The sequence below is a fragment of the Leptinotarsa decemlineata genome, unplaced genomic scaffold (assembly GCF_025532065.1).
Source record: "Leptinotarsa decemlineata unplaced genomic scaffold, Ldec_3_MD MMD2_P_RNA_scaffold_5, whole genome shotgun sequence".
Classification (NCBI taxonomy): domain Eukaryota; kingdom Metazoa; phylum Arthropoda; class Insecta; order Coleoptera; family Chrysomelidae; genus Leptinotarsa; species Leptinotarsa decemlineata.
In genome coordinates this window covers 2,040,416-2,065,026 of record NW_027412532.1, presented here as the reverse complement: position 1 = coordinate 2,065,026, position 24,611 = coordinate 2,040,416, and the positions used below count along the sequence as shown (strand labels likewise).

At 37.3% G+C, this 24,611-nt stretch overlaps 1 protein-coding gene and 1 pseudogene across 5 annotated transcripts in view; both read left to right on the top strand.

The window, feature by feature from the left end:
- The window catches only part of jvl (javelin-like), a 173,300-nt gene that overhangs the window by 14,305 nt on the left and 134,384 nt on the right, over nucleotides 1-24,611 (top strand). For 3 of the 5 annotated variants that reach the window (XR_012464064.1, XR_012464066.1, XM_074169210.1), the window contains exon 1: nucleotides 16-424. The exons of 1 other annotated variant lie outside the window; for it this stretch is intronic. Coding sequence is in view for 1 of the 4 variants with exons in the window: in XM_074169210.1 (XP_074025311.1) it covers nucleotides 377-424 (48 nt within the window). In the remaining 3 variants the exon portion in view is untranslated. Of the gene's footprint in view, nucleotides 1-15; nucleotides 713-24,611 lie in introns of those variants that run through there. One more of the 5 variants, XM_074169213.1, reaches the window with a different exon arrangement.
- LOC141479920 (small ribosomal subunit protein uS5 pseudogene) lies at nucleotides 9,939-12,754 on the top strand (annotated as a pseudogene).

Genomic DNA, 24,611 nt, shown 5'->3' with positions numbered 1-24,611 from the left:
TCAAAGATGTCACAACAATCACAAGATCAAATTTGGGTTTGCAACTTTACAGTTCCTGTTCTGTCACCTGTCACTGTCAGTTTTGTTGTGAGTGATTATTACGGCTAGATCAACTCATATTGTTTATATTTTTCTCGCAATTTCTGAATAATAAAACAATAATTAGCAACTCGTATCAATGCGATATTACGGCCATCGTTGTGTGAGGTAATGGTAGGCACGGAACTCCATTCTAAAATACTGTTCGCTGACCTTGTGACCCGAGACCCAAAAAGATGATTGCAGTGAATTCTTGTGATTTACAAACTGGAAATATGCAAGTCTCACGTTGTTTTGCAAACGCGTAAAGAAATGTGGGATTATTTAAGTTATCAAAATGACCGACAGGAATTACTACAGTGAGGAAGATCCTTTTTCATACAGGGTGAGACTCCAGTGACTGCATGTCATGTTTCATAGTACCTATCTATTGTGTGCGTTTTTGTTCAGCCAAATTGTAGAGATTGATTTTACTCTCATTTAAAACCCTCCACTTGTAGCACTACTTAACTACCCTTCATTTATAGGAATCTGATTACAGTAGAAATATGGTGGATTTATGCAACTAGTCAGACAGACTAGACAGATTTTTTTAAACAGACAGTCTTTAGTCGTGAGTCACAAGAAATTGTAAGCAGTTGATCATCAATTTTCAGTGGCAACATTTTCAATAGTAAGTATTAACTGAGAAACATGAATTCCTAACTTTGAACTTGTGACGTTCGACTCGGAACTGGTGCATGAATCCCTTATTTGCCTTGTATCTTATTATGAGTTGTATAACAGTACCTACTTTCATATAAGAACTGTTGCTTTTGAAAGTAAAACTGCTTGTCAGCATGATAAATTGATATTTTTTCTTGATGTCTTGAAATCATTAGAAAACAAACCACACTTTTGCATTGGTTTTAAATATCTGCTCAACTTGAGGGTGTTTATATTTTATCTTTCGGGTTTTCTATCAATCTGTTTAAGTTCTACTGATAAAAAGAGATGCCAGTTCGTATATCTTAATTGTATTGAATAATTAACTGTGATTGAAGTGATGTAATGTATTTGTATACACAGGGAATGTATACCTATATCTACCATATATTTTGATGTAATATTAATTTTATGATGTGTCAATAAGAATTTGGTTCTTTTGACAATGAAGTATACAATCATTGATTGATTAAATGATGTTCCATGTTCCATTTCTCTGCTTTCATTCAATATCAAGGTACTTGTATCTATCATGAAATAGTACAAACTGAGTTTAGTATTAGTTCTAATGCAAATGCTAACCTGTCTTTTCTTTTAGGTATTGTCCAGCTTCCCACTATCCTATACTACCTAACACCATTCAAGTCCTAAAGATATCAACAGTTTTTGTCTCCAATACTTACCTGGATCCAAGAACTTTCCCACACAAATCTCCATTGTATATAAAATATATTTACCTTTCAGGAATAAGCATTGCAATCTATGAGTGTGAAGTCATCCACATCCACAAAATACACTGAGAAAAAATTATTGAATTCTCGTTTTTATATTTACAGATATTTTAAAAACTATCTTTTGTTATGGTACGCTTATTGACTAGCTTACTAAAAAAAAGAACTGTCCTTGGTTTTCAGACCATTTGAAGGGTGAAAAATGGAGTGTGTTATTTTCCCGGGTCAATTCATTAAACACCATCTCTAAAGAAATCGCATCTGAAATTTTATCCCGTCATGAGGTTATTAACAGTGACCTTGTACATTCTAAATAAACTATAGCAAGTGGAAAATAATCTGGATAGATTTTCATCTAGGAATGCAGATATCCTTGCAAAAGTCTTGCGGTTTTTTTGGATGTGAAATATCTATAGCCGCACGTAAAAACGATTGTTGACGTGGCGACGCATGCCGTGGCAACAGGTCGCCATACGCAAGTGGCTGTCAGTGAGTCAGTCGGTGAATCAGTCAGTCAGTGAGTCAGTCAGTCGGTGAGTCAATGAATGAGTCAGTTGGTCAGTCACTGAGTCAGCCGGTCAGCTCGACAGTAAGTCGGTGAGTAAAGTCAGTGAGTCAGCCGTCAGTCAATCGGTGACTCATTGAGTCAGTGTGTGAGTTAGTCAGTCGGTGAGTAAGCCAGTCAGTGCGTAGGGTCAGTGAGTCCGTCATCAGTCAGTGAGTCAGTCATTCGGTCGTCAGTCTTTGAAACAGTCAGATGGTCAGTGAGTCAACGGTCAGTCAGTGAGTCAGTCAGTCGGCGTGACTTGTGTTACGTTGGCAAAAGTGCACTGAATCAAATGGCGCTTCTTTCGATTGAATTGAATGAGTATTCCCTGAGATATAACAGTTTAAAGTAGACGCGTAAAAACTGACAAAACTTTTGAAACAGCCTATAGCATGGTAAAACAAATTGTCGCTATTGTTCCACTATTACGAACTTGTAATTGGTTGTAAGTTCTTTAAATGTTATACAATGATTTCTACGGAATTTCCTCGTTGAACACACTATTTAGGTATAAATTATATCGTAGAAGGTAGAATTTAATCCCTTTCATTTTTCGAGTATCCGTTTTGCGTGTCGGAAAATATGAAGAGACTGGTACCGTTTTCCACACATTCGATATCGTGATTATAAGCATAACGTCGGTTTGGAAAGTTTAGTTTGAACGTAGCAGTAGTTTGACTGACATGCATATAAGTTTGAAAGCATTCTCAGTGATATGTTCAATCAGGGACGCATTGAAGTAGATCACAGGAATAAACGGATAGTATTAGTAAAGATTCAGTTGAAAGTTGGTTAGCTGTAATTGCAGTTCGATGCTCATCGGATAGTTTTGCGCCTAATAACTTATCGAACACTCAAAGTCTTTTTTTAAATCAAAAAACAATTTATTAAGTACAACAATGATTATTAGACAAAGGTACGTCTTTACAGTAAGAAAGTTTGATCATGAATGCCGGCTAGTTCCCTGGAATCTTCCCAAGTCGGCTCATCTCCCGGTGTACGCTTTCGTAGACTCAGCGTGTCCCCCGTGCTGGGCATCGATGTAATTCGCGTAGTTAACATATCTTCCAAAACAGCAAGCTACTTTCAATTTTTTAAAGGTTTACTTCTTTTGGCGCCTTAGGGAACAATGACGACAGTGAGTTTTTACGATGCGTGCGCACTCCGGCACGAAAAATCGACATCCTGAAGTTAGTTTCTTCTTCTTTAATTTATATGACTGTGGCTTCTCGGTCGAGCGCATTTGGCCAGCCTCCACCTGTCGACAGTGAACAGAAGCTCCGTTCAGGGGGCGCAGCTGTCTTGCTCGAATCAATGTTGCCACTCTAAGTTTTCTCATTCACTTCTTCTTTTATAAAAACACTAAATTTTGTTACTACGGGGCCGCCAGGCCTCCTAATATGACTCACAAATAACACATCTATATCGCACTGACGACGTCGATGAATCAGTTGACATCCAGCCTGGTTACTGGCGTAGGGGGCCGTTAGTCTTCTCAAAAAGTAGCGATTCACAACACGTGTTCTGTATCAGTCCGAATAAAATACATATGAACATTAATAAATATATATTTTTTTAAATAATATATTGTGGTAGCTGATATTTATTAACAATGTATTGATTTGAAGATAATCTATCGTGATTATTATAAGTGATGAAGTGATTATAAGTGATAAAAGTGGTTTTTACGTATTACTTTGAGTACGTTTGTAGAATTTGAGGTTAGTGACGGTATCTAGTATTTATTTTCTATTATTATTGTTTTTTCTACACACGTAGGATTACGGGATCATTTTTAGAAATATATTTTGAAATATTTTTATCTTGTTACGCCAAAGAAGTATAACTTCTTACGTGCGAACATAAGAACACACACATACATTTTTTTAACTTATTAAGAATCTACAGAATTCTTTCATATCGTTATTGAAGCAAATTCTATCATATCGTTATTTAGGCAAATTCACACTATTAATACAAGACAGCGGAATTACTTACAAGGACTTACAAGGACTAACCATTTATATAGGTCACCCACTGTGACTGGGCAAAGATTGTTCGATAAACTTCCGGCCGAAATTAAATCACATGTAACATTGAAATCATTGAAAAAATGTCTTAGGAAGCACCTGTTAAAAGGTGGATTTTACTTCTTGGAAGAGTTTTAGTTTCAGTTCTATTCTTTTAGTCAATTGGTCACTGTTTTTTGTTGAGAAATTCTATACATGTTTCTACATGTCACTAAGAAACGGAGTATTATTTTTTCTACTGTAGTTTGCGCTGGACAGCGCAACGACCACTCCTCACACCATTGGGTGAGTGATCATTGGACCCGGAAATCATGTGGCACGAGTGGGCGCAGAGAGCCAAGAATGACAGCTTTCTGCATCTGTCCGGCTAAGATTTCTGCCTTAGTGCGGCAAGCGGGTCTGTTTTTGAGATTCGAGAGTAGAGAGGAGACCATTCCACCAAGGACATTCAATAATCAGAACAACCATCTTGACAGAGTGATCTGGATAGAGTCTGCGGAGTTCGAAGAGAAAATTTCGATATTTTAACCGTTTTTCCTCCTCTTTTCGGACGATAGTTGTCTCGCCAGGAGCTGAAAACTCTACAAGTATTCTAGCAGGCCAGGATGTTGGTGTACGGTGTTGGTTGGTATCTTGGTATCCATACTATTTAGTTTTTATGCCATTTGAATTGACTTCGTGTATACTATACCTCAAGTTGAGGTATGTTTTAACGAATGTATCAGATCTGATCACTTTTCTGAAGTGCTAACATTATGTATTCGTTTTGACAGTACTTTACATGAAGATGTATCTTAGAAAGTTTGTCGGCCGTTTCAAAGAAAACGCAGCTCATATTTGAATTGGGAAACAAAAAAGGAATGAAAATACAGTATAACATTGTTGAGATTGGTGCACGACACTAGACTTTTAAATGCCTGAACAAACCTGGAAACAACTAATAGTGGTATCAGAAATATGGACAGTGACTTTCCAAATATCCCGGTGTTTACCTTTACTCATACTGTTTGCTGTCATGGTATTGCTAAATAACAAAGTTTTTCTTACAGAATGGAAATTTATCAATACAATTGTGGGTTCTTGTGGTATTATCAATCACATTTCATAAATAAAGAATTAGTATAAGAATTCTCTTCAGTTTTGGTTTATTGTCTGACCACTACCGATACCAGTACCAGTGCCGGTATTCACTACCATTCTGCGAAGTGAAGAAATAATATAAGATGAACAAAGAGTTTGTAAGTAAGAAATATGTACATCGTCACTGAACAGTGTCAGAAATTGTATAATCAATAAACTCACGTCTCACTGTTTCCTTATTAGGCGAGTTATTTCTGTCTATCTAAATTAATATTACATTCCCAGCGGCTAATATTCGTACTTGCAAACGTTTGAAGTTACTGCTCATAGATGCCAATCACGTGATGCGTTACAAAAATACATAACCTGATTACCTCGTTTAATACTGTAATAAGTTGAAGAAGTTGTGGCATTAAGTTAAATTTTTTTGGGGCTTCGGTTTATCAGAAGACAGAACCCAAGAGATACACAACATTATTTTTTCACCATGTCAATGGAAAACTCAACAACCTGCATGTCAATCGACAGGAAAGCGTCTTTTACAAAAGGACGTTGTTGTTGTAGACAACCAAGAATCTAATGAGGAAAACAGGCGTTTGACAAAATGATTTAGGCTTTCGCGGCCTAGGTTTTTAGTGTCACTATTTTATTTGGGTTTGAAGGTCGTCAATTCTTGGAATTTCTTTCTGACGTTTCGCCGGCGCGAGTGGCTTACTTCTTCAGAGGTTCATACATCTTGAGGTTATCTCCGATGACTGAGTATTACGACTGCGTAAAGTGTATTTACGGTGATTCAGGTAGTTTGGTGTGCTGACGTCTGTACCTGGATTAGGTGAATTGTTAATAAGATTCGTTGACTTGTCATGTTATTCTCGTCTTTCGTCGACCTGAGGCTTTGTTGTATCTTCTTGGTGAGTTTGAAAACCGCTTTTATGTTGTTTCCTCAGCAGTTTTGCAATTCTGTCTGTGACTCTAGGAATATATGATAGATACGCACGTGCAACCATCTGAGCCTCCTCTCCGTTTTGAACTGTGGAACCTTTCAGTTTCCTGGCCTTGTTGATCTCAGGTACACTGTATCCATTCGATCTCAAGGTCGCTTGAAGATGGTCCAGTTCTTCCTCTTGATGCTCTGGTTCCCAAATTCTTCAAGCCTGTTCGGTTAGAGTCCTCTCCTCTCTTCTAACTGGGATGGTGGTTTGATAGTTTGGGCAGGTACCCATCCGTGTGAGTAGGTTTTCAGTACACTTTGTGGGTTAGCCTTAACACCACATCGTTTGATGAGTACACCTGGGAACGCTATCTACTTCCTGTTCAGTCTCCATGGTGAACTCGATGCTGGGGTGTTGAGCGTCCAAGTGGTCTAGGAAAAGGTTTAGAGCACCCCTTCCATGATTTCAGATGACGAAGGCGTTATCCACGTCATCCATGGATTTAACTCAGAGGTGTTGATTGTTCTATCTTCCAAACGTTCCATGAAGAAGATGGCTGTCACTGGGATAAGTGAATTTCCCATCGCCACGTCATCTACTTGCTCATAGAAGTTTCCCTCTTCTATATTGAGGCTATCGTATGTTCCAAGGTGCAAGGTTCCTACCTCAATGACCTCAGCAACGTTTCCATATAAAGACATCTGCGAGTCAGCTATACATTTTGTTAACATGATCATGACTTGGAGAACTGAGAAGCACCTGCTCTTGCTCTGATATTTTGGGAAGGACAGTAGAGAAGCGTTAACAAGAGTGATAACCTGGATGATTACTTGTAAGGTACGGTCATGGTGGACTTGGAAGAAAAATGATCTGGGTAGTCATAAAATTGAGGCCTTATTTAGTAAACCTTCACGCCAGACATAGACTGAGACCTTGGAAATGTCAGAAATAGCAACCCATGGGTCGCCGGAGATTTTCAGGGATTGTTTATTCCGTTGAACTCAGTTTCTGAAATGTTGAAGAATTATAGGTACCCTCAAGATACGTACAGTGGACCTGGGATGGGGACATATTGAAATACAAGTGGGCACATTTTGGCTCTTCAAGCTGAGTCGCTTGTGAACCATTTCACATTTGCCGATTGGGATGGTCAATGTGGGCCTGGTTTCATCGCAGTGCTTTGTTGAACACCTCCCCACTGTACGTTGATTTTTCTCGACAAAAAAGAATCGCTACCATTATAAAACAAATACAAACTGTTGTAACTGCATACAAAGCTTGCCCTAATAGTGCGTTGACGGACTGGTGGCTAGCTTCGAGCTGAGTAAAGAATAGGAGTAGTAGTTTTCAGGCTCATGATCAGGCTCACAGCGGTAATCTAGGTAACCACTGTGCATCGATACCTCAGTTGCAGTAAGAGGATTATGAGGATGACGGAAAGTGTGTAAGCAACCATCCAGGCTAACAGTTACCTTAGCAACTAAAGGTAACATGTTGATTCCTCTGATGACTCAGAGATACAATGGTTTTGACTTCGGTAATGGAACTCAATGCTCCATTCCTGATTGGCGTTAACCAATGTAGTGGAACAGTGGAACATTTAAGTTCATTGTTGGATAGTATTGACGACTATATATAAGCTCGTCTTCGTTTCCGTATCGAACAGATAGTTCTGATTACTGGCCCCCGATGGGGTTTGTTGTGCGTCCCTAACATTACTTCGCTGCTAGACTTGACATTCCAGGAGAAGGATAAATCCGATGTCACTCAACAGTAACAACCGGTCTTTTGTCTTGAGTGCGGTGAACTTGACATTTGGAAGACCAACCGATACCTGTGACCAAGTGCAGGACAGTTGAAATTGCTCTCCTGGGATAGAAGTATTTCGTTACGTGCCATCTTTAACGTGCTAAGTTGGCTCAAGGCCCCCTATTCGTTAACTCCGAAGCAATTTGCCGCAGTGTCTCCTCCATCAGTAAAAATAAGTATAGATGGTCATCAGTAAAGGATGTCAAGGAAGAAGAGGTAACATTTTCACGATAGAACGTCTCATCAAAACTAAAAATGGACCCGTTACGCTGACACTGGATATTATTAGTCTGACGTGAATTCGCGATGGGTATTGAGAGCCAGACCCCACCACACTCCCGCATACTCCAAATTATCCTCCGGCAGGTGACTGTCGTTCACCTCGCGACCTCGAAGGGCTTTTTGTGTCTGCCACCGCCCTGCCCTGCCCTATACGGCCCAACCTTTATCGACTGATGAAGGATAAAATAATAAAGGATGTATAGTCTTCGTGCCATCACCGAAATTGCCGCAGTTTTCACGTATTCGACGCGAGTTTTACCAGAACTTTCGTTCTCTCGTGCCTCCCGTCGAATCGTTGGCAAACACGCCAGAGATAAATTCATATTAAAAATGCGATGAATCATGATTGCGACAAGGTCGTCAGAATCGTTCGTTGTAATTTGCGTTCGTTTATTTCCTTTTGTATGGAAGGAGTAATGGTTCGGGGTGTGTGTCCAACTATTCCTCTTTATCTTCTACGAAGAACCTGTTTGTTATAGCAGCAGTTTATCCACTTTCAGAGGTAAACAATTCGGTGTACCGCAGGGCTATGTTTTAGAACACCTGCTATTTATGTCTATGGCTTAGGTCAGTGTGTATCTCTATACGAAAGTATTTCATTCACCACCCTTATATCACAAACATTATGAATATTTGAAGGTCCTTGCTTCAGATTTCGAAGATGAAGCTTACACATCATAGACTAAAGCTAAACACCGAAAAGCCACAGAAATTGCTAGTTGCCATAAATATTTCAATACAAGTGGAAAGAGGGAGTCCTTTTGGTCATGTTATGCGGCTGAGCTCAAAGCTCTAAGTATCTCATTTCAATATTGACAACTGAGGTAGATGATAATAAAGAGTGACACTCTGAAACTCTGAAAACCGTATAGTCCACACCATCTGAAATCCAACATCATAACACCAGATGTTGAATTCATTGAAGTACCATTTGAATAACTCTCTGAACCATTGATTGTATTATATTATTCCTAGTGAATTGAAAAAGTCAACCATTTTCTGTTCTGTTCAAGTTCGAAAAAATCAGCAGTGGCAGAACATGTGCTAGCAATAACAGGCCACATATGTGTGTATGTCCTGTCGCTCACATTTTGTCATAATATGGTATCCCCATTCAAACATGTTCATTCTTGAAAAATATTTTTGTCAGATTATTGATTGCGCCTATTTTCCCTCAAACTGCGATCTATTTAACCGGAACTAGGTCACCTAGGTCGTTATGACCCAATTCGCGGTCGTATTGATTTTGTCCACGACGCCAGACAATTGTAATCAGTTCATAATAAATTGGAATAAATCACAACACCAGACATACTTTACATCTTTGGTGTCTGATCCATCATAGGCGCAACATTTTTGAGTATATATGAAGTACACACATAAATACGTTTTCAATATTTTTCAATTCCTTGTGCTGGAATCGATAGATCGGATTCGGTTCTAGAGCAGAAAGTGCTATATTTTTAAACGGTTTTATTTAGCTTGCCCTGTTTTGTGGGTCACCCCTAATAAAGGGTTGGAACGGTACCACGTAATATTCTTACCAGTTCTGGTCTGACCATGCATCTCAGTATAGTGGTGCTAATAATTATTTTTGTTAGTTGAGAACGCTATTTTTCAAAAAATAATAAGTCAGGGTACCAATGGAAGCAGAATTGAACGCCAATCAAAATGATGTGCCACTTGACCCCCCTTTCCATTTAAAATTCTGAGGGTATCTACCCCTTCTAGGGGGTTTAACCGGGGTACTACAACTAGTCCTTAAAAGTGCCCTCCTTGCAATTTGACACCCTGTATATTCTTCAGCGACATTGGTAGATTTTCAACCACCGTGTCTGTTAAAATTTTGATGTTTTCACCATCATCAGCAAATCACGTCGTTGAAGTTGGACAAATGCTATGGCCTTTATAGCTGAATAGTATGCAATAGTGTACTCCAGATCACTAAGCCTAAGGATTAAGTAGGGAATGGGAAAAAATACCAGCGTGGTCCAAACAGAACTGGTTGGTATCTCAATCGCTACAAAAGAAAAAACCGGGAAAGGAATTTCTGGAAAAAACGTGGGTCACATGTAGCCTAAATGCTGTGGGCTTACACTCACCCTCTCTACTACAATTTTTTTGTTCTTTCATGTCCAACCTCAGAAAGCGGTTAAAGCCTTCCAAATCCATTTTTTTAGATATCAGTTGTTAAGTTCCGCCCTGCGTTATATGTCACAAAACTCAATGAATATGAAGTTACAAATCTTTAAAAAAAGTGTCTAGATACTTTTCTCGTTCATGCGGAAATAATCAAAAGATCTGATTAGATATTTTCCAAACTGTCAATGAACTTATGAAGTTGTCTATCTTATAAGTAAGACTTCTGCTAATCAATGGATCAAAAATTTGCTTTATCCGCCCCAAAACAACAGCACATTCCAATAGGTTCGTTCGACAACAGTGCTGGAGGAAGTATTAAACAATGGCGGACGCAGCTCCAGCCGGTGGCCGTGGCGGTTTCCGTGATGGATTCGGTAGTGGTGGTAGAGGACGTGACCGAGGGGGCCCCAGAAGTCGTAGCCGTGGGCGCGGTAGAGGCCGTGGTCGCGGAAAGAAAGACCAGAAGGAATGGGTGCCTTTAACTAAGCTAGGACGGTTGGTAAAAGATGATAAGGTCCGCTCTTTGGGGAAGATCTACCTGTTTCCTTTGCCAATCAAGGAGTATGAAATCATCGATTTCTTCATTGGATCAGAACTGAATGATGAGGGTTTGAAGATCATGTCTGTGTAGAAACAGATTCGTGTTGGTCAACGTACTCGTTTCAAGGCTTTCATAGCTATCGGTGATAGCAAAGGCCACATTGGTTTGGGAGTGAAGTGCAGCAAAGAAGCTGCTACTGCTATCTGTGGAGCCATCATCTTAGCCAAGCTGAGTCCGTAGAGGTTACTTGGGTAACGAAATCGGTCAACCTCACACAGTGCCTTGCAAAGTCACCGGAAAATGCGGGTCTGTAACTGTACGTCCCATTCCAGCTCCCCGTGCTACTGGTATTGTTCCTGCCCCTGTTCCCAAGAAACTACTGCAGATGACATGTATTGAAGACTGCTTTACATCAGTCAAGGGATCCACTGGTACGCTGGATAATTTCGCCAAGGCAACTTATGCAGCAATTGCCGAGACTTATGCATACTTAATGCCAGATTTGTGGAAGGAGATGCCTCTTACCAAGACACCCTACCAGGAGTTTGCGGATTACCTTTACCAAAATTACCGCAATGAATCTGCTGCAGCACGCACTGAAACCGCTTGGATCGTGTATTTAACAGCAATGTTGTAATAAACATATTTCTTTTGAAGCTGGTGTTTAGCAACTTGGAACAGCAGCAGAAGAATTTCAACTATGAGACATGGACTGAAAAGTCACGGGCCTAAGGAAGAAAAGGCTTTTTTTTTGTTCAAAGTTGGCTTTATTCATTAAGGTAATGTGCGTCAGTTTCAGCAATAACCTTTTCGTTCGAGCGAAATTTCCTACCGGTGAGCATTTTTTTGAAGTCTGCGAATAGCCAGTAGTCGCTGGGAGTAAAATTTGGCGATTCTGGTATGTGCGGGAGTAATTTGAAGCCCATTTCATGTAATTTTGCCATCATTTTCATTGATTTGTAACATTGTGCAGTGTCTTGATGAAGCAGCATTTTCTTCATCTTCTTCAATTTTTTTTAAGGATAAAACACAAGCACTACAGGAAAATCCTTAAGGCGCTATCAGATCGGTGCCTGTACGAAAGTAGCGATTCTACGTGTTGAAAACTAGTTGGATTTTAGAGTGAAAAATGTAAAAATACAGGTGGCGCCATCTGGAATGAAGTAGCGTAATTATTATTCTTCTGTAGCGCCATATGATGTAAAATAGCGAAATTAGTATTTGATTGTAGGGCCATCTGATGTAAAATAGCGGAATTGGGTGTAGGTTATGTTGGGTTAGGTTAGGTTTTGGGTTAGACAGAGACTAGGGAGAAGGAGGGTAGGTTAGACGCGGTTAGGTTGGTGACTTGGGTTAGGCTATTTGGGGTGGACTTGGAGGTTGGGTTGACTTGGGTTACCTCAGTTAGCGTTGACGAAGTTAGGTTGAATGAGGTTGGGTTGACTTGGGCTACACGATTTGGGTTGGACGAGGTTGGGTTAGGCTAGTCCAAAAAGTCGTTTTTATTGGAAAAAATATGTGGGTTGGTCTTTAAAAATGCGCTTATTTAGGATTTCGACGAGAAATTAACATAAAAAACACTTTCCATTATATTGACAGTGCATAATTTGCGTTTCGGGTTTTTTTCAATAGCAAGAATTCTAATAAAATTGGAATTTCCATTCAACAAAAACGTCGGTTTTTATCATAAAAAAGTGACTGTGTGGTGTCTTTTTTTCGCAATTTCGGCTATCAAACGCTCCACTGTTGATGATATTTCTCTTCACAAGATAGTCGATGAATATTAAACTACCCACATCCCAAATTACCGAGGCTATAACCTTTCCAGCCGATTGTTGTGGTTTCGGACGATTTGAACGAGGTTCACCAGTTGCTCTTCAGTAGATCACCAACACCGATTTTGTGACACCAGCCAATGAGAGCCTAGCAATTTGTCACATGATCAGTTTGTTCGGTTGGTTACGCTATCGGTGCGGTTGGGTTGGGTTAGGTTAGCTTAGGTTAGGTTAGGTTCGGTTAGACTCAACCCAACCGCACCGATAGCGTAACCAATCGAACAAACTGGTCATGTGACAAATTGCTACGCTCTTATTGGCTGCAGAATCGATGGTGGTGATCTACTCTCTTCACTCAGATGTCGATCGTTTTGAGTCCGGAGTGAAGTGATAGATCCATGGTTCAACAATTATCACATATCGATGCAAAAATTCCGGTTTTTTATGTTTAAACATGACCAAACACTGCTCAAAATCATCAAGACGTCCTTGTTTTTGGTCAACAGTGAGCTCGCGCGCCACCCAATTTGAATAGAGCTTTCTTATAGTCAAATTATCATGAAACCCAACACGTTCTTTTGATACCTTTACAACGCCAGGTATCTCACGTAACTTTACCTTCCGATCATTCAAAACGATTTTGTGGATTTTTTCAATGTTTCATGGTGTTAGTGCCATATTTGGGCTTCCACTGCGTTCTGCATCATCTACTACCACGGTTGAAGTCAGCAAAGCAACTTTTAATTGTTCATTCTAATGGAGCGGAGTCGTTATAACACTTTTCAAGGCATTGCTTCGCTTTAACGGTATTTTTTTCGAACAAGAAGCAGTGTAAAATTAAAATACGAAATTGTTTTTCTTTCCTTCAAGATATCACCATTTTATAATGCAATGAAAACACTGTCGTTAAAATTTTAAGTTCAAGTGCCCTTGATCCGATTATAAACTTCAATCGACAGCCCAAAATAAATACAGGATAGGTCGCAATCACGTCTTACTTTGGAACAAGACCATTCTCAAACTGATGCAGGTTCTCCGGGAGGTGCCGTAGCCCTTGAATAAATCATGCAAGTCCGAGATCGCAATTAAACGCATTACATTGCTAATAAATTCGCGTTGCACGCCATAAATATCGAGGTTACCGATGAGTTTTTTTTGGTTTCACGTATATGGTGAGGTTTAAAATATCGTTATTTATGAGGCAAATACACGACGGGAATGGAAATTTTGCAAGTCAATAGTCAACATAGTTGCGCCTTGTTTTGTTTTCAGGACACTCAATATTTGGTGAGTAATTAACTATTGAAAAGTACTGGTAATATAAAGTTCGTCCAATTTTTCATGTAGTTGTGTTTCGTCCGCGCGATTCATCCGCGCGTCGCGGTCTTGCGATTTGGTCGCGCGACATGGTGTTGCTAACACAACTGATTACTTGGCAGTCCACAACCAACAGCGTTGTCAACCAAAATCAAAGAAACACCGGAGGCACCACATTTCCCCAACAAATCAATTCGTTTTATGCGGATATATGTATTTTATATTATATAACTTGTATGTAAGGATACTCGCTCATATTTTGAACGGAACGTATGGTCGTAAGCTTCCTATAATCTCGAGTGAAAGTTATTTACAGAAAATGACAAAGGTAACGAACTATACGGGAAAAATACTGAGATAATTATTAGGAAAGTTTAACGAGCAAGTTGCGATAACAACAATTGAAATTGTAGCACAATTCATATTACGAAACGGGCGATATTGTAGAATCGATGTTTGTAAGATAGCGATTGCGATGGAATCCGTATTGAATTTCCGCAATACAAAGTACCTATCGTGAAATCAATGATGCTTGTAATTTGGTTGTCATGAGATTATCTGTACTTGGTTCTTTCGAGATTTGATTGCAATTTGGATGCGATTTTCGATAATTCGATTTAATTCACTTCGTTTATTGCCATTTTTGTCATTCAAAATATGTTGAGATTCGTCAATACAAAAATAGAAAATTACTGACAGCTATTAACTCGTTAGATATAAAAAAATGTGGAGGTCCTGATGATATACCTGTTTCCATTGTTAAGCATTGCAAGAACAACCTTGTCGGCGGCGACAGACACAATGTTGAGAATTATAGGCTGATCAGTAAATTATGTGTATTTGGCAAAAATAATATATAATAACATCCTTGATACGGTCAAGGACATCATAATCAGTGAACAGCATGGCTTCTCCCCCCATAGGTCGATAGAAACGAATTAAATAGGATTTCCGATGTTTTGTTAAACTCGATGATACACAGGTTCAGATTGATGTTGTATACACCGACTTCAGTAAGGCCTTTGATAAGATTAGTCACAAAACTTTATTAAAGAGATTTGCTGAAGTCGGTGTGGATGACTTTTTATTGAGATGGATATGATGGATCCATGCTTCATCCATGGTTATGAAACGACGCAAGAATTCTCTTTGTTGCTGTGAATTCATCGCTTGATACTCAATTGAAACATTTTCAAGACACTGTTTTTGCTCGAGTGTGGGCAAAAATGAGCATTCATTACCGCATTATGGATTTTCTTCACCGTTTCTGGAGTTGTCACCTCATTTGGTCGACCACAGCGATACTCGTTTTCGCAGCTCGTACTGCCTCATTTAAACTCTGCTACCCAATATTTTACTGTTGTAAACTAAGGTTCAGGCTCGCCCAGAGTAAAATCCAGTGCGTCATTTATAGTGGTTGGACTGAAATCTTTCAAATAGATATATAGTACCACATAAAGATGACTAATTTTCTCCATTTTCACAAATTCACCTGAAACGTTCGTTATTGATAGCTGCCAAACTCAGAGTAACAAAAGACAATAGAGAGGCCTTTTCCATCCTTACATTGAAGGCAGCATAACTTTGTTGCTTCAAATGTAAACAATCTCTCCATAACCTCTCATTACCCGCCACCCCCCCTCGCCCAAAAGTTATACAGAAAAGGATAGTACGATACCCGTTTCAAAACACATGTATTGTATTGGCATGGCAACTCTTTACCTTATTATTACTCTGAGCTGCCAAACGAATACTAAACAACACAGCGTCTTCAAATTTGAAACATACCCTTTATAGATTGTGTACGTTTTAAACAACTACCGCCATCTCTAGGTCAGGACGAGTACTTCTAGAACCACCCTTGTATAACAAATAATTGTCAGTCAGTTTTCACATTAAGGAACATTCATGTTTCCCCTCGGAAACGTTTGACTGAAATGTTTACTGTGAAAACAGAAATTAGTAATAATTGTGCTTCAATTAGAGCGCAATTAAGAGCAAAGTCAAGGTTAAATTGTGTTGCGCAACGAAATAATTTTACTCGTTTTATGAGTAATTGCCTTACAGTAGGACTTCGAGTGGTCTAGGACAAGCAAAAAATGTTCGTAGCAGAACAGGAAGTAAAACGTTACATGTAGTTGTAACAGCAAAACTTGTGGAAATCACCGCAAAACCGTAATTACATTAACGAGAGTAGGCAGAGATATGAATTGTTTTAATTGCTGAAAAAGTAGTAACAAAATGGATTTACGTGTTGAGTCAGTCATCAACTTTCTCTGTCTTCCTATCAGCCATATATACAGGGCTTTCTAATGAAAACTTACCCGCCCCTGTCAGTCAGAAACGGACATGTACTCGAAAATTCCAAAGAACACGTCAATTTTGATTTCTATGGGGACTAATTCTGATATGGAAATCAAGCAACTACTCCGCTCTATTTTTTTCAATGGCATGGGGGGGGGCTCGAGTGATACATCATTTGAGCGGTTTTTTGTCCCTCTATTACTTCTGTAATTTTTTTCTAAATTGGTTTATTCGTTATTGAGAAATGAAGTGTTGAACGTTTTATTCGCTGTCGCTCATTTTATTGAGGAAATCAACAAAAGTAATATCAAAGGCAACGCAATCAACGGATGAAGTGTTCAAAATGACCTCTAGTTTCATACAATAATACAGTCTACTTTCGAAAGCGTTCCTTATATTTTTGAAGATGTCCGGAGTCAGAAATCGGCATTCCGGAACAATTCTCTGTCGCAGGTCTTCTAGATTTGTAGAATGTATTTAATTCGTCGTAAACGTTTTGAAATAGACGACACTGTTAGTTTTTTCTCCACTGGTAGTTTTTGTTGAATCTAGTTTTCGCAGAACCAAAAGTAGATAGAAAACATGAAGTATCCCGTCCTGTCAGAAATGACGGTGTTGAAGCTACAGTTTTGGGACGTGTACAAATGGATAATCAACAATCTATCAGACAAGTAGCTAGAGTGTCTGGTTTATCAGCTATAGTCTATCCATTCCCAATTGGAACGGCAATAAAAATAAAAGTACAGTCATGAACATTTCTTGCCCGTGGCCCCTAGACTCCCAGATAGTGAACGTGCTATCAAATGTAGTTGAGGAATAAAGGCTCAGCTAGCTGGACTGGCTGAATACTAACTTTTTGTCCGTTTCACAATATTTCTTCATCAGTGCCCTGTGTTTGAGGGGTTAGGTGAGGTAGCGAGTGGTTTTGCAAACCGGTTTTTGAAAACTTTTTCTAGAGATCAATTACCCTAACACCAAACTGATATTTTTGCATTCGACGCGCGTTTCGCTAAGAAGGTTAGCATCTTCAGGAGAAGCAAATTGATACTGAATCTAAAGACAAGGGTTAGCTGTTTATATACCTGAAGTTTTTTGGTCGCGTTTTGCGACGATGGAGGAGATCACCGAATCGCTAAGACAGCTCAAGGACGTACCGAAAAATTAAAGTTGACCTTATATTTTGAACAGACCTCGTATAACATTCAAAGAAAATTCTAAGGTTTCTAGTTTGGAGTTATTCTTATAATTTTCCATAATATCGGCACTCTATTTCGATTTACATAATGTCACTTATGAATCTCGTATGCAGTGATATCCATCATCAATCAGTAGAACCATTATTCAAACGTATGACATGAATCTATCGATTCTGGCAGTCCACGTCAAAGAAATGGTGATAAACCGTTTTACGATCATAAATGTACGACTATAATTTCGTCTTTCTCTTGCACTAAATCATCTCGCTGGATTGCATATCGACCTAATTGCGTACTCAACTATTCAATTTAACAAAATCTGAAAAGTTTCCGTATGATTTGTTAGCCAGGAAGACCGCAGTAACACGCTTTCGCTTTTGAACGATTATCGATGCGAATGTCTTCGATATGCGATCAACAAACGAAATATACAGAGTAGTCCAAGTCTGTGTCCACGTAGCTTTACGATACTAACAGTAATTTTTCAAAAACGCTTCGACAGTCGATTTTGTATTGGAGTGAACGAAGTCCGTTATGATTCGCCGTGCTCCAGTGGAACCTGAAGTACCTATAGTCTAATCAACAATTTCAAAAACCTGAAAAATAGGTATAAAGGTCCTAAAAATATTCAATTCGATTCGAAATCATCTCTAGAAAAATGTTTTCGAAGGATTTTGGTGCAAGTAAAAAATTGCAATTGCTATTAACAAAATAAGATTTAAAAAAAAGTATTTAGTTTTTCGTTAATAACTCAAAAACTATTATTATTTAAGAAATTTTGAAAAAAGCTCGTTAAAGAGGGGAAAATTTCCGATAAAAAGTCCCGACTCCCGAAACTCTATCTCCATTATTTATAATTTTAATTTGACGTTGAAAATGGGGTTCCGCGCGGCTGTTACGGCATAAGCCCGCTGCCGCTAAAGAGAGTTTATATTTATTAATTTGTTAATTATGATTTTTTTGTAACTATTGCTAAATGAAATATCTGAAAATTGTTAATACATTTTTTTTAATTGATATTTAGCTATGTCTGTTTTCACATTGAACAATGGCAGTTATTAACATAGGATATGAATTTTTTACGTAATTTGTTTATAAAATTGTTTTAAACGAATAGAGAAATTCAATATTTTTGAAAGTTTTTTTTGCTATTTTGTCTAGAGATTTAAAAAAAAATCCTAATTTTAATTTTCGATTGTTTAAATAATTAGTTACGAAATAATTTTGCTTTTAAAAATCATAATTTACACTTTTCAATAGTTTTCAATAGGCAAAAAACATGTTTCTATTTATTATTCAATTGTTTATTAGTTTAACAATTTGTTATAAACAAATATTGACCAACGTTATATTTTTTTCTGCCGCAGAAAAAACTTATAAAAACAGCTATATATAAAAAAGTACCATACATTTTTTTAAATTTATTATAATACTTTCTAATATCATTTATAGCTGTTTTTATAATTTTTTTCTGCTTCAGAAAAAAATATAACGTTGGTCAATATTTGTTCATAACAAATTGTTAAACTAATGAACAATTAAATACTAAATAAATTTTTTTTGACAAACTATTGAAAAGTGTAAATTATGATTTTTAAAAGCAAAATTATTTCGTAACTAATTATTTAAACAATCGAAATATAAAAAATATCGATTTTAAACAATTAAAAATTAAAATTGGGAAATTTTTTAAAAAATCTCTAGACAACAAAATAGCAAAAAAAATGTTTCAAAAATATTGAATTTCTCTATTTGTTTAAAACGATTTGATAAACAAATTACGTAGAAAATTCATGTCCTATGTTAATAACTGCCATTGTTCAATGTGAAAACAGACTTAGCTAAATATCATGCGAAAATAAAATTTTCATCAACAATTTTTAGATAATTTATTTTGCAATAGTTATAAAAAATCATAATTAACAAATTAATAAATTTTTATTGCAGGATCGTATGAAGTTTATATGTCAAAAGGGCTCCAGGAAGTTTAAAATTTATTGGCCAATTATTTATACCTTTTATCCCATTATTTATGCCAACGGAGATTGGAAAAAATCTGTTAGTTAACAACTGAATAACTTTTTGAAAAACGGTGACGAAACTTTTTTTTCTACGGGACTCGATTCATTCAAGTGTTAAGAAGATACTAGATTTTTTTCAAATTTTTAAAATGACATTTTATGTTATAAAAAAATTTTTTTTTTAATAAACTCTCTTTAGCGACAGCGCGCGCATGCCGTAACAGCTGCGCGGAATCATATTTTCAACGTCAAATTAAAATTATAAATAATGGAGATAGAGTTTCGGAAGTTAAGACTTTTTTATCGGAAATTTCCTCCTCTTCAACGAGCTGTTTTCAAAATTGCTTAAATGTCAATATTTTTTGAGTTATTAACGAAAAACTAAATACCATTTTTTTGAAATCTTATTTTGCTAATAACAATAGCAATTTTTTACGTGCACCAAAATCCTTCGAAAATATTTTTCTACAGATGATTCCGAATCGAATGAGCTATCGCTCATATTTTTAGGACCTTTATCTCTATTTTTCATGTTTTTGAACTTGTTGATTAGACTACTGTTTCTGCTTTAGGATACGTATAAGTTAGGCGGAAAACTTCCTAGATTAACCCCAAGATGGCGCTTATAGTATTGAATTCATATGACTTTTAGTTAACCCCAACCTTCAAAAGACATGTATACAGATTTCACAGCTATCGGATTATTAGTTTGTGAGATGAACATTTTGAGTGAAGCAACTTTTATCAGTTTGAAGGATAAAAAGAAATTCCTTATGTTGGTGAAACATTGCTTTTTGGCGGGGGGAAAATACTGTTAGAGCCAAGGCTTGCCTTGATGAAAATTATTCGGATTCTGCACTAGGAAAATCAACTGTTGAGAAGAGGTTGGCTGAGTTTATACGAGGTGATGAGAGCACCGAGAACGATGCAAGATGGCGCTTCTAGGGTCAAAATATTTCGTAGGTAAAATGCTCCCCAATCTGATCTCCGGGTGGAAGCGGATTCAAGGGCATCATCCTGCAGAAGTTATTCAAAAACCACTATTTATGACGGTCAGCAGGGTCTTCCTTACTTCAGTCCACAGGCCACAGTCCAAGAGACCCACACTAACAACTTCAAAATCGATTTCTGCAACATCAGAGGACTCAACTCAAATATAAACTCAGTGTACCAACATCTCTCAGTGTACCAAAGTCAGTGGACGCCCCAAACAGTCTGTTTTCGACGAAAACATTAAAAAGGTCCACAAAATAATTTTGGATAACCTCAAAGTGAGGTTTTACTTTTTGTTATAACATTAGTGTTATATTGCACTTTCACATGTAATAAAAGTCACATGTATGTCTTCATAACTGCATGTAAACCCACCTTTAGAAATCGACATTTCAGAAGAAGGAAATAATTATTTTTCTAAAGACTTGTTTGTCGACATATTTCGTTCCACTGCTGTGACTTGACGTTATGAAATGTTCGAAGATTATGCTTTGTGTGAACGTGGTGTGACGATGAATATATGAGAGCTGTTTTATCACTAACGTAGTGATTCCTGGTTGAACTTGTTACAAAAATTCTTACAAAACTAGCGGGGTAGACACTCTATTAGGTTCAGTGAAAAATTCGCTAAAACATTATGGGAGATAGTTGAAACTTGACTCCCAAAAACAAATCATTCGTCATCTAATTAGCTAATACATTGCTGTATTAAATTATTTCCCAAAAACTAGCATGAGCATAAGTAATCACTGACATCACGCCACACAAAGCACAATCTATGGGATGGACAGAAAACTCTAACAGAAATGATAAATGATGAGGTTACCCGGTTACATTTATTGGAAATATTTTGATCAACTTTTATGACCCTGATGACCATTGATAACGTTCTGTAGTTCAAATTCCTAAGAAATGTTCTATACATCGAATTCATAGGTTGTTGAATGCCTGTCCCACATTTTTCCAAAGTTTTCTTTCGACTGTCGCTTGTGTAGGACTTCTTGAAGGGTGTGTTATTCATCACCTGTACTTAATAACAGTTCAGTTTGTAATACCAAAGAAGAAATGTAAGCAGATGCTTGCCCCAATAGCTTGTGATTCTTGAGAAATGTTCTTCACATCAAATTCAGAGATTGTTCAATGTCTGCACCATATTTTTCTAAATTCTTCCTTGACTATCACATATGTAGGTATGTTATTCATTTTATGTTACATCTTTTATAGGAATCACCTTGAAGATATTTGTATCACCTGTACTTGATAACAGTTCAGATAACGTGTTTGAAGTTTCGTACTCCAAATTCTTGAGGGATGTTCTTTTCATCAAATTCACAGGTTGTTCAATGTCTGCCCCATATTTTTCCAAAGCCTTTCTCGACTATAGCATGTGTAGGAATTCTAGGAGATATTTGTATCAACCATAATGACACTTTAGTTTTTATACAAAAGAAGAAATGTAAGCCGATACTTATAAGACTAGCTAGTTTTTCTTCTTGTCATACATCAGTGTTCAAGTTTTTGTTCCATAGTAGACTACAAAATCCCAATAGGCCTATGTATATAAAATATTACATAAAGACTAATTTGCCAATAACGAATCTATAGCGTCAAAACTGTATATTATTTCTAGAGGATATTTCCTTGATGAAGCCATAGTCGATTGAAATTGTACAAAACGGTTCCACCAATATGACTGAAGAATGATGCCTCAACTAGATTTTTTGCTTGGAACTGGCTGCCTTAACACTCTATAACTTCATAGTGGTCTGCCACTGAATAACACTTATACAGGATGCTATTAAATACTGAAAGGTGACCTTACCTTCTTAAAACTTATTTCTAAACTGGCATATTTCGTAAATTCGCCGATCTTGGTTCTGCTACCTAGTTGGATTAATGAACTGACAGGTAATTACATCATATCATAATTAAATGAGTTGATACATGTACGGTAAAATCCAAAATGTATGGTATTGCACTGAATGATTCATTCGAAGGTATTTGGTTGTTGACTACTTATACAAAGTTAGACAAAAAGTTTTTCTTAAATGGACAGTGTTGGTTTGCCCAAGAAATAAAAATTACAAAGTTCTTTATGTATTCATAAAAACTTCAGTGGATTGAAATATGGAAATATCGCGGGTAATCCAGGAACTACGACAGGAAATAAACGCCTTTTCTAGGTTTATCTGTTGGGTGATGTTGAGCTAGGTGTATCCTATCCAACAGTTTATACTTTTGAGAGATATAGTAGACAATCTATGCAAGTTTACCCTTATTGTTCCACTCCATAATGCTACTTCAAAGTTGGTATGTATGGCGCCCCTCGTTGGGCGCCAAAAGACGGCTAAAATATACATAAAGAAAAAAGTATGAATGATAATGAACAGAACAAAACAATGCTGAGGGCACCACCAGTTCATTTTCACAGATTCGAACTGGGGAACCTCCAGTTCTTTTGGTTGTATCGAGTCTTGTTTTGCAACAATGGTGTAATTGATAAAAAATTGTCAAGTTATCAATACTGTTGTATGCAGCTGGGATTTTATATATGAGCTAAAACTTACATGGATAGTCGACCAAACATGGTACAGATCGAAAAATGTCGAAAAACTAGGTTAGAAATCGAGCAACATGAAAAAATACTTCTGATTTTTATAGAGCATGAAAATAACGATAACGCACGAGCATGTCCCGTTATCAGAGATGAAACGTATTTGAATACTAATTAGAAATAGCTCGAATACACGGTAATCACGATTATCATTCCATCAAGTGTAAGGCTGGTTCATGTTCAATCACCTGCTTGTTACAATAGCATTACGGATGAGCCAATTCTGCATGTGTCGGATGGATTTTTGATGCGTAACTAGGTTAGATCTGACGATAACACTAGATTATAACGCTGGAAAACTGTTTACTATATTTGGACAACTGCTTATGAGTTATGAGCCAAAACAACAACCATTCCAAGAGTATAAACACGAAAATGTCAAAGTTTGTTTACTTACCTGTGTATAGTCTTATATGCTGTAATACCAAAGGATCTCCGCAGAAAAAGATCATTCGGCTTGCTAAAAAAAACTGATAAAGAGTTGACTTCATAGCCTGAGAGAAAATATGCAACGATCAATTGATAGGAAAAACTTGAAGTGAGATACACTATGCTTTGCCTACTTGTTCATATGCAAACTTGTATATATACTGTACACCAACATAATTATATGTATATGCTTTCTTGTTTATAACATCTATGTTATGTTTTTCTGTTATCTATACTTATCTATCTTCTTGTAATATATATGTATTTATTGTATATTCTATAAACTTAAACTGCTCAAGAACTTGAAATATTTTCGCCTATGCACAAGGGAAACCTTCTTTTGGGCGCTTCGCATTTATTTACCATCATTCACTGTTAGCAATCGTTGTATTCAAACTATACTTGTATATTTGGTGAATAAATTGTATTGTATTGTATAACTGGTACTTCTCTCTCTCTCTCTCTCTCTCTCTCGAGGACACACGGCAATAAAATGAAGCAATTATCCAAGAAATGTCATAATTAATAGCGTACATATATCAGTTGATTATTAAAAATTTAAAAAGCTAGTGAGAGTACTTTGCCGAGCGCGATATTCGTTATTAAAATAAAGAAAGTGTGCAATTACTTCACACACCATGCGCATTATCATTAGGTAACTCGCCGAGTAGTATTATTGGCATTGTTCAACGAAAAATGCAGAATGGAATCGCCGGAAAAGCTGCAGAGAAAGACATCACGGATCTAGTGTCGCTTCTCACGTTTGTGAAAAACGTGTCTGCTCAAGATGTGTACATCCAAAGACGATTGTGAATTAAAGAGAAGAAGAATCGGGCATAACCTCAAAAAATTTTGTTTATTTTTGAATTTTATCCTCCACCAAGATAATACTGGTTTATAATACACAAATTTAGGTAAATACTTGCGTCAAAGTGTTCTTCACAAAAGTAGAGCTGAGTAATGGGCAATATTTCCGTAGAATCTTGCCTTGCAATTCGTGTTGTTCGGAGATATTCTTGTTGTATTAGTACACTAAGAGGAGTAATACTATTCAGTTTACGAGCGAGGTAGGTTGAGTTCCTTCATCCAATTGATTTAAACATTCGTGGCATCTCGATGGAATT